General features: G+C 63.5%; 1 protein-coding gene across 1 annotated transcript; it reads right to left on the bottom strand.

Moving 5' to 3' along the window:
* Positions 1–7,352: 7,352 nt before the first annotated feature.
* ADRA2C (adrenoceptor alpha 2C) lies at positions 7,353–9,699 on the bottom strand. The gene has a single exon (XM_045075177.1). The coding sequence runs from the start codon at positions 9,324–9,326 to the stop codon at positions 7,917–7,919; it is 1,410 nt and encodes a 469-aa protein (XP_044931112.1). The 5' UTR covers positions 9,327–9,699; the 3' UTR covers positions 7,353–7,916.
* Positions 9,700–10,202: the final 503 nt, after the last annotated feature.

Here is a 10,202-nt window from a genome sequence, read left to right as displayed (position 1 = left end):
TTCCTGACTGAGCAAGCAGCACCGTGGGCTGAACCAGCCACCAGAGAATGAACTTGGCCAGCCCCCGCAGCTGCCAGACTGCCAGCCCCGCACGGAACGGGCCTTTTGAGACACAGCACTGCTGGGCAAGTGGCAGACCCAGATTCTCTGCCGCTTTCAAAGAGCCTTGGTAATGTTCTTGGTGGAGTGACAGTGGGGTCCCATGGGTCTGGAGCCCAGGGTGGGGGGACACCTGGAGGCTGTGCCTAGGGCTCAAGGCACTGCCACCTCTCCATCTTCTTCACCGTGGTCTCTGCTGTGTGTTGTGTGGTGCGAGTGGAGTCTGCAGGGACAAGGGAAGGTTCCAGAAAGGTGAGGGCCAGCTGGGAGCGCTGAAGCATCTCAGGACCCTGGGCCCATGAGGAGGGGAAACGGACTCACAGAGACCACCAGTGATGCAACAGGCCTGGGCCCCATCTCCTGCAGCTAGTCAGCCTCTGGTCCCTGAACACGGCCGTGGCTCTGGAGTCCGCTCCAGTGGCCCAACGCCACTGTTCCCATCTTAGAGAAAAGGACACGAGGACCCAGGAAGGCGGGAAAGTCATGCTGCTGCTCAGCGCCTGCAGCCTTCCTTTCTCCCACTGTGTCCAAGCACCTGGCAGAAGTCACAAAGAATCGTGACAACTTCATGAGGCAGGGGCCTGACAGCAGGTAACCCCATCCCTGACACCAGGTGACCCCGTCCCTGACCCCAGGTGACCCCAGGTTAGGGTTTCTCAGGCCTCACTGTCCACCCCCACTGGTCAGCAGTGAGAGCCCCTCTGACAGCCAAGCTGGCTCCACTCAGGGTCATGACCTCTCCTGGTCTCCCTGCAGGCTGTGTGCTCCCCAGGGCCTTTATAGGGGGTGAGTCCTGCGCTTCATTCCCATTCTCCAAGGCCAGGGCCAGGCGGAGCGTGGGCTCATGCATGGTTAAGGAAAGCAGAGGAGAGGGAAGAATGTACAAGAGTTCGACCAGCTCTGTGCCGGCCTTGACAGTGGCTGTGGACACTGATCCTGATATCTGGGGTTGAAAGTTCAGGAGGGCAGAAGTCTCCTGCATAGTATGGAAAGGTCACGGCAGTGCTTACAAGGACCGGACCATCTCAGCGGGTAGTGAGCTCTCTGCCACCAGAGGTATGGAAGGGGGAGGGCTGGGCGGTGGGCCCTGTGTGTCTCTTCCCGCCTCAAGGAAGCCTGCACTCTTCTCCCAGTCTTCCTGTTGGGGCCTCATGCCCCCACATGCAGGGGCCCCAGGGCAGGCCGACTGCCCCTGCAAGCCCAACTTGGACTCCCTGATGTGGCTTTTCTGATTCTCTGGAAAATCAGCAGGGAACTAGGTAGTACACTGAACGCCTTAGTGACCCAGACACCCCCTCCCCAGGCCAGCTGACACAGGGGTTCCCTTGAGGCCATGCCCCCATCATGCCATGGGGATCCCCACAAAGGCGTGGGTGTGACCTGACCAGACCCTGGAAGCGGCGGGCCCTAAGGTGCCTGGGCTTCGCTGACAGGTGGTCATTTCCGGCCACTCCAGGCCCCTCCGACACCGTCACTGGACACTTGGGGCTGGCTGGTTGCAGGGGTGCCGAGCCATGGGCAAAACCCACCAGGCCGCCAGGGCCAGGTTGGGAGGACCTGGGTGGGCAGGACCCAGGCCATGGTGGAGTGGCATCCTGCAGGAAGGCTTCCTGGCTTGGCCTCTTGCGAGAGGTCGTGGCCACCCTTCCACTGTGAGTGACAGCTTCATTTGAACCAATTGAAAGAGGGCTCATTTTGCTTTAAATTCGATTTGTGACAGCAGGGCACTCCAGGAAACGGATAAGGGAACCGTTGTCACAAATATTTTGGCTGTCTAGATCCTGGGTGGGGTGACCCTGAGCAGAGGCTCCGGCATTCAGAATCGTTTCTAGGACGACAAAATATAAACAGGCTGGCATCGTTGGTACAGTGCAGGGACCAGGACTCCGTTGTTTCGTGGAGTGGCTGGGGTTTTACCGTGTGGATGACATAAAAAATGATGAAGCAACAGGAGAAATGTGTGACTCCTGGACCCGGTCTGACCTCAGCCGCTCAACGTTTTGTCTCAGGGTTGCTCATGGTGGGGAAGGAGCGGAGACCAGCACAAAGGGAAGCCACCCCCCTCCATGTACACGACACAGGGCTCTGGAGGGTCCCTCCCACGCCTGGAGCCTGCTTGCTCCCAGGAACATGAGGCTAATGAACCTCAGTGTTATGGGTGGCCCATGGGGACTCAGTGTGGCTCTGAGGGAGCGTCCCTTCATTCATTCCCTCTCTGGAGCTCAGTTTGCTGGTCTGTAAAATGGGACTGTCCTTCCCTGCTTGGCAGAAGCATGAGAAGCAGAGGGAGCTGGCACGCAGAGGGCTGGTGGCAGACACTGGCTGCGGGGACCACGCTCCTGTCTGTTCCTTTTCATTATGTTCCTTAATGACTCCCCTCTCTGGGGCTCCCCGTGAAGTGGGGAGGGGAGTCTCGAACAGGGCACCCTTCAGGGACCTTCCACCCAGAGCTCTAGGACGGCTGCTCGAGGTTCTTTTGCTTCCGTGGGTGCTGCAGTCAGCTAGGAACTAATTAAGTGCGGGGCGGGCGGGTGGGGGGGGGACCCGCCCACTAATGTTCGAACATGTGGCTTCAGCAGCCGGGGTGCACGTGCAGTGGAAAATCCCCCAGAGCCCCAGCGCCCAGCCTGGAGCGCCTGCCTTTTGCTGTGAGAGTCGGTTGTGGGGCGTCCCCCCCACAGGATGTCCTGGATGGCCTGGGACACAGCATCCGGACCCATGGGGCATGCCCTGGAAGCCCTCGGGGTCGGGAATCGGGGATGAATCCGGTCACGTGTCTTCGTGGGTGAGGAAGGACAGCCCTTCCCGATGCCCCCTGGCCAGGATGGTACACAGTCCCCATGTTCAGAGCCTCCCTGCGCCACCTCCCACGTTGGGACGAGGGAGCAGCGCCTGGCCCAGTCCTGGAGACCTGCAGCTCTGGAAGGCTTTCTGGACCTGAAGCCCGGTCAGTGTCGTGAGGGGGTCGTGAGGGGCACTTGGGCAAAGACGGGAAAGGTGCTCCTGGCGGAGGGTGCAGCATAAATTAATAAAGGCACAGGAGAGGCCGATCGAAGGGATGAGCCGGCAGGGGTAGAGGAGCTGACAGCCTGTAAGCCAATGGCAGTGTGGGCTTGTCCTGGGCCCTGGGGGCCCAGCACCTGCTGAGCTTTGCAGCCCCAAAGCCTCTTTCTGGAGCCAGATGTGTAGGCCCCCATGTCAGCCATTAGGCCTGTCCCTGTCCAGTGACTGTTGGGTCCACAGTCTTACCATCCTCCTGGTCCTCCAATTCCCCCGCCAGCTAGGGCCTGGCCCGGGAATACCTAAGAAATAGCTCATGTGAAGTTCAGCTACTCCCCCTGCCCAACAGAGACCGTGGCTCAAGGGCCCCTCCAGGGATCTCCCCGGTCCTGCAACCCCCCCTCTAGAGGACACCCCTCGGGATCAGGGAGACCTGGGGGGTGGAACCCAGCCCAGGCTCGGGCAGGCTTCCATAGCTGCCCTGCGGGTCTCCGGCTTTGCCTGTCTTGTTTCCCCTCTCTCCATCACTGCCCGGCATCTCGGACCACATTCTGTGCTCGCCCAGGAGAGCAAGATGCCCTTACACGGGGCTTTCTGGCCCAGCTTTCCCCTCCTCCCCGCGCAGCAATCCTTATCTTGACAATAATAATCCCATTGTACCCCAGGCTTTCACTGGGAGCAGCCACAAATCCTCTTGGCAAGAAAGAGGCACGATTTTGGTCCCCAGGGCTCTCTCTTGGCCCCGCACTGGCGGTCAGCTCTGCTGCCCACACAGACTTCAGAGCATGGCCCTGCACCCCCAGCCCCAGGCCTGCCAGGAAAGGATGCTGGGAAGTCGGGTCAGGGTCATGCAGCAAAAGGACCCACCGTGCCTGTTGGGGTCCCTCTTGGGCAAACCAGACACTTCTAACCACCCAAACCCCTTACCCTGCTTCTCCACCCCACCAACCTGGGATGCCCTGGACAGCCCAGTTGCTCAAAAGGGAGGATGGCCCTTAGGAATGGGGGAGGCACCTGGAGCCCCTCCAGACACTCGTGGCAGACCCAGAGCAGGGATACAGGATCCTCCAGGTGGGAAACTCTTACCTGCTCCTCAATTTGGAGGATCTGGACTTCTACCATCCTGGGACTCACCCTCTCCCTTCCCTGGGAGCCCCTCTCCCACGTCTACACAGCACCCCGCAGATGCCCCCTGGCGTGCGGCAGGGTTGCCCATCCCTGTCCACAGAGAGCCACAGGCTGACACGTGGCCAGATGCCTGTGGGTCCACGGGGCTGTGGGGTCTGTGGGCACCCTAGCAGGGCATGGGGCATCCTCAGCCCGGCAGCCTCCGCCTCTCCCTTGCATGTGGGGATCTGGCAGTTGGGGGGGACACAGCGATCAGCTTGGCCACGAGTGCCCAGCCAGACTCCTGACGGGCCTGCAGGCTTGTGTGTTTTGATCCGAGGCTGCGCTGGAATATTTGAGTCCTGCCGAGGGATGTGGTAAAAGCAGCCGGCTGCCAGCACCGTCGCCGGGAAGGACTGCTTCCTCGCCAGCAAGCGGCGCGGCAACGTGTTCCCTCCCACCCCGCAGCCCCACCCCCGGAGCCGGGGGCAGAGCGGAGAGCGGAGCTGCTTTCCTCAAGTATCCATTCTGCCTGCTCCGAGTGATTTTTTTTTTTTTAATTCCATACTGAGCAGTAATGGATTATTTGGATTATCCTTTTCCCCCTTTTCTACGAGCTCAGCAATTGAATTAAAATTCAAGAATTAATTTAAACAAGTGTACGTCTCCTAAGAACCGCAAAGGGGCTGGGCTGGGGCTTGGTACGGCGTTCGGGCCAAACTCCCCACTTGGGGCCTGGCCCTCCTTGATCTTTTTGGGGATGCTTCTTTATTCTGTCTGAGATCTCCCCAGAGCCCAGGAAGCGTTGGGCAGAAAGGAGGCCGTTTGAAATGCTTCTCCAGAGCCAAAGCCCCTGGAACACCCGAGGTCAGAGGACTCCGGAGCCAGGTACTCGGGGCCTGGGCTCTGGAGCTGGATGTTTCAGGGTTCCTGGCATGCCCCACCCACTCACACCTGTGGGATCCAGGGCTCAGTGTCCTCAGCCACAGAATGGGGTCGACAGTGAGCCTGGGGGAGATGTGCAGATGCCTGTGTGTGAAGGAATAGGGCATAGCAGACTGGCCAGAGTCTGGGCCCCCCACTCCCTGCGGTACAGAGCTCCCTCCGAAAACAGTCTCCGGGCCTTTACGGAGCCAGCAGCTTCCCCGCTGCTCCGCGCTGAGACTGCACCGTGCTGATGGAAACAGCGAGACTCCAAGCCAGCCAGCTGGCCCGTGTCCCTGCAGCAGGTCAGGGTGAGAAGCCAGGTTCCAGCTCTGTTTATCCAGCTGAAAAGATGGCCTCTCCAGGCAGCAATCACCAGCGAGTGGGGAACATCTGCTCGATGAATGGGGTATTAAGCACCAGGCGCCGGAGGGCCCGGAGACAGCCCTGGAAGGTGCAGCTCTCGCAATTAGGGACCAAGCGGAGCAGGCTGTGCTGACGTTCTTCTGTGGGCCGTATTCCACTCTGCGTGCTCCTGTGGCAGACTCAGGGTGCATCCCCCAGAAGCCCTGTGTGGGGGTGTCAGTGCCCCACGGCACTGCAGGGACCCTGCCGCTCAGTGGGAGCACCAGGGCCAGCCATGCGGTCTCCAAAGGAAGATCCCTTTTCAGGGGGTCCCCCCGATTCCATTGGCAAGTGGGACCTCAGATCGCCCAGCCAGTGGGGTCTGAGCTTCCAACAACCATCCCCCAACTTCACAGAAGGGGTGCTGTGGCCCAGGGAGGGCACGGGTCTGCCCAAGCCAGCTCAGCAATCCTGCAACAGAGCTGGTTCTCTGACATGGACACCCCGGTGGGCCCCTGCCCGGGAGTGTGTCAGGGATGCCCCCACTCAGCCTTGACTAGCCATTCCCACCCCCCACCCCATGCTCTCTGTCTCAGCTTCTCCACCTCCCCCTGAGCCTAAACATAGCAGGTGTGAGTGCTTTCACATGAGCCAGTGTGGGCATGGTCCTGGGGCTTTCTTCCCAGGCAGGGCGTCCTGAGTACCCATATTTTGGGGTGATGGGTGGGGCAGCTGCAGAGGAAGGTTCTCCAAGAGACAGGCCCCACACATTAGACCAGGGAAGGGGCCCACCCTGGCTCCTATTTCAGGGGACAGTTACTTGGGAATGAAAGGCAGGACCTGGGGCTCAGCCATCCTGGGAACACACCCATGGCCACCCCAGGTCAAGGACAGATGGGTGGGGATCCAAGAGAAGGCTCGGCTGGCAGGTGGGCCGGCCAGGGAGGGGTACATAGCGAAGGCCATGGGGAGCCCGAGACAGAGTGTCAGGAGGATAGGACGGTCACAGCAGGGGTCAGCAGAATGAGCCCCCACCAACCAGGAGTCTTTAGGCTGTGATGGGGGCTAGAAGAGTCTGGGGGGAGGACGGCTTCACTCCACTTCATGCTGGCTTCTTCTAGCCACCCCTCCTCAAGCCTCGGAGTGGAGTGAGCACAGACATGCTGGGGCATGGGGGAGGGCTGAACAAGAGGGCAAGGCTTGACTGCATGGGTGGGGGGTTAGGAAAAATAAGCAGGGTCCAGCCACCTCCCCGGCCAATGCAGATGGTCCCATTGCTTTTGAGCCTTGATGTTCAAAAAACAATAAGAAATTGCTAAAGATCTCTGGTATGGTATAAAGATCTGGGGACTCGTCTTCGCCTCCAACTCACCCCATCTGTGGGTGGGGCCCCCTTCTGGGCAGCGCTCACCCACCCTACCTCCTCCAAAGTGACAAACCCATGAAGTGTTCTGGAGCAGGGGACTGACCCAAAGTTACTGGTGGCGGGCGGGGGGGGGGGGCAGGCAAAATTAGAGACTTGGATCAGGGAGCCCTGCCTCCCTCCACTAGGGAGGGTCTCCCAGCCCCGGAACTGGATGGGGGTCAGGGATGGGGACGAGGTTCTTGGATCTAAACTGGGACCAAATCTGAGGGGCGGGGTGGGGGGAGTCTTGGTTTCTTTTGCCTCTGCGCCAACTACAGCACAAGAATTTTACCATTAGTATCACAACAACAACAACAAACCACCTCACTTCTCCTGCAAGAGGGGATGTTGGAATCTGAAGACCAAGACTGTCCTCCTTCCATCGCCTGGGGGAGATCAGGAGGGTGAGTTCTGGAAGATACCTCTCCCCACCCCTGCTGGTGGCTTAAGGACTGACAGCTTCTCCCAACACTTAGATTACAAAGGTTTATTTAGAAAATAGTTTGGTTGTTTTGGCTGTCGTTTTTGGCAAACATTTAAATACTTTCAATAACCAAAGATTGTCACTGCCTCTTTCCTCCCCCAAGACAGCCGCCCCCACGGTCCTGGGGAAGTCAGCCCTTGCTCAGAGGTGATCTGGGTAGCCGGGTGTGTTGGGGGGGCGGGCTCCTTTCTTGCCCCTTAGGGAGGTTGCATTCACTTCTGCTGTCTGAGACTCTGACCTCACAGCCGCACCTCTGCAGGGGCCCCCAGGGCCAGATCCGGGTCGAAGGCCCAAAAGCAGCCCTTTGCTGAGATGGAAAGGCAGAGGGGTTGCCCCTCTCTCCTCCCCCCCTCCCCGGGGTCCCTGCCGTCCCTTAGCCCACACTCCTGCCCTGTGGTACCCTCCCCTATGTCCCAGAGGTCAATCCATCCCTGGGTCTGGGGGAAGCTGCTGCCCCCGCTTTCTCCTGGCGAGGTTGGGGTGGCGTGCGGGTATGCCTTCCCAAGGCGCCGCCTGGAGCTGTCCAGGGTCTGCTCGAGGCCGGCGCCGGGCTCACTGCCTGAAGCCCCTTCTCCTCCGTCGGAAGAGGATGTGCTTAAAGGAACGGCGGAAGTCCTGGTTAAAGACGGTGTAGATGACCGGGTTGAGCGAGCTGTTGCAGTAGCCGATCCAGAAAAAGAACTTGAAGAGCGGGTCGGGCACCTGGCAGGCCTCGCGGCATATGCCGTACAGGCTGTAGCTGAAGAAGAAGGGGAACCAGCAGAGCACGAACACGCCCATGACCACCGCCAGCACGAAGGTGAAGCGCTTCTCGCGCGCCTGGGCCACCTTGCGGCGGCAAACGCTGCTGCGCGCCCGGCGGCGGCGCGACAAAAAGAACTCGACGGAGCGAGAACTGGCGCGCGAGAGGCGCCCGCCGGGACCTGGGGACCTAGCGGCAGCCAGCGCGCCCGAATCGCTCGCCCCTGGCCCCGGCCCGGGCGCCGCCACGTCGGCGCCGCCCGCGCCCCCTTCCCCGGCAGCGCGCCGCCGCCCGCCCCGCCGCAGCGCACCCCGGCGCCGCCGCCGCTCCGCCGCCGCGCTGCTGTCCTCCGGATCCACGTCCGCGCACGGGCGGCGCGGGGGCGCGCAGTGCCCGTTCTCGCCCGCGCCCGCCGCAGCACCCAGCCCATTCTCAGTGGTTGGGGACGCCCCGTCGGGGCCCGTGGGCGCGCGCTTCTCGCTGAGCGTGCGCGTGCGCAGCTTGGCCACGCGGTAGATGCGCGCGTAGACCAGGCCCATGATGAGGCAGGGCGCGAAGAAGGAGCCGATGCAGGACGACAGGATGTACCATGTCTCGTCGTTGAGGCCGCACTGCGGGTAGGCGGCACTGTCGGGCTGGCGGTAGAGCGAGACGAGCGGTGGGAAGGAGATGACGGCCGAGATGAGCCACACGGCCACGATGGTCGCCTTGACGCGGCGCGGTGTGCGCTTCAGGTTGTACTCGACGGCCTGCGTCACCGACCAGTAGCGGTCCAGGCTGATGGCGCACAGGTGCACGATGGACGAGGTGCAGAAGAGCACGTCCAGTGCCAGGTACACGCCGCACCACACTTGTCCGAAGTACCAGTAGGCCATGAGCTCGTTGGCCAGTGAGAAAGGCATGACCAGCGTGGCCACCAGGATGTCGGCCGAGGCCAGCGACACCAGGAAGAGGTTCTGTGGCGCACGCAGCGCCCGACTGGTCAGCACGGCGATCACCACCAGCACGTTGCCCACCACGGTGAAGACGATGAGAAAGCCCACCACAGCAGCCAGCCCCGCCACGGCGCCCGCCGAGTACTGGCCCGGGGGCGGCCCCCAGGCGGCCCCCGGAGCGGCGCCCGAGGCGTTGGCGTCCCCGCCGCTGCCCCCCTCGCCGGCGCCGCTCGCGTTGGGGCCCGCCGCCGCCGCCAGCGCCGCCGCCAGCGCCGGGGACGCCATGGTCCTCCCGCGAGCTACGCGGTCCCGCCTGGAGCCGGGGCGCAGCCGCGGCAGCTCGGGCGCCCCCCAGCCCCGGCCGGCGCCCGCATCGCCGCCTGTTCCCCGGGCGCGCCCGCCTGGGACCGCGGCGCCCCGCAGCCGGCCCTCGGCCGTGGTGGCTCCGCGGGCGAGCGGCGCGCCGGAGAGCGTGGCTGCCGGGCTCCCCGCAGCTGCCGCGCGCGTAAGTGCAGAGCAGGAGGCTCCCGGAGCGAGCGGCGACGCGGCGGCGGGGGGGAGGGGGGCAGGTCCCGGGGTCCTCGCGCGGCCCCGCCCTCGGCCCGGCTCACGGGGAGCGCCCGGGCCGCGAGCCCACGGTGATGCGGCGCCCGAGCGGGCGTGCCCGAGCGGCCCCGCGGCCCCGGCGCCCGGCCGGGGCGCAGGCTGCAGGCGGCGGCGGCGGCCCGGGCGCTCCGCCTCCCATCCGGCCGGCTAGGGCTGGGCGCACCGGGGCGCGGGCCGCCGCTCCTCCGGGCCCCAGCGCCGGCGCGCAGCCTCGGGCTCCAACTTTACTTTCCCGGGCAGGGCGCCGGCGCCGCCGCGCGTCTTCCTCCTGCTGCTCCGGGCGCGGGCGCCCCCCGCGGTCCGCGTTCGGCCGTGCGGGCTCCGCCTCGCCTGCCTCGCTAGCCTTAGCTGCGCCGCCGCCGCTGCCACCGCCGCCGCCGCCGCCTCCTCCTTCGCCGCCGCCGCCGCGGTGCGCTCGGCGCGAGTGCAGCCGCCCGGCTTCGGCTTCCAACTTGGGTAGAGTTGCGCAGCGGGGCGGACGCGCGGGGCGGGGCGCGGGCGGGCGGGGGCGGCCTGGCGGGCAGGCCAGCGCCGCCGGCCCGGGGGGGAGCTGGC

The sequence above is a fragment of the Mustela putorius genome, unplaced genomic scaffold (genome assembly GCF_011764305.1).
Source record: "Mustela putorius furo isolate JIRA1106 unplaced genomic scaffold, ASM1176430v1.1 tig00000083_pilon_pilon_pilon, whole genome shotgun sequence".
NCBI classification, from domain to species: domain Eukaryota; kingdom Metazoa; phylum Chordata; class Mammalia; order Carnivora; family Mustelidae; genus Mustela; species Mustela putorius.
Note: the sequence above shows the minus strand (reverse complement) of the source record. Positions and strands in the feature narration are given on the sequence as shown.

Coding starts and splice junctions, on each gene's coding strand:
- ADRA2C (XM_045075177.1), bottom strand. CDS start 9,326: ATGGCGTCCCCGGCGCTGGCGGCGGCGCTGGCGGCGGCGGCGGGCCCC.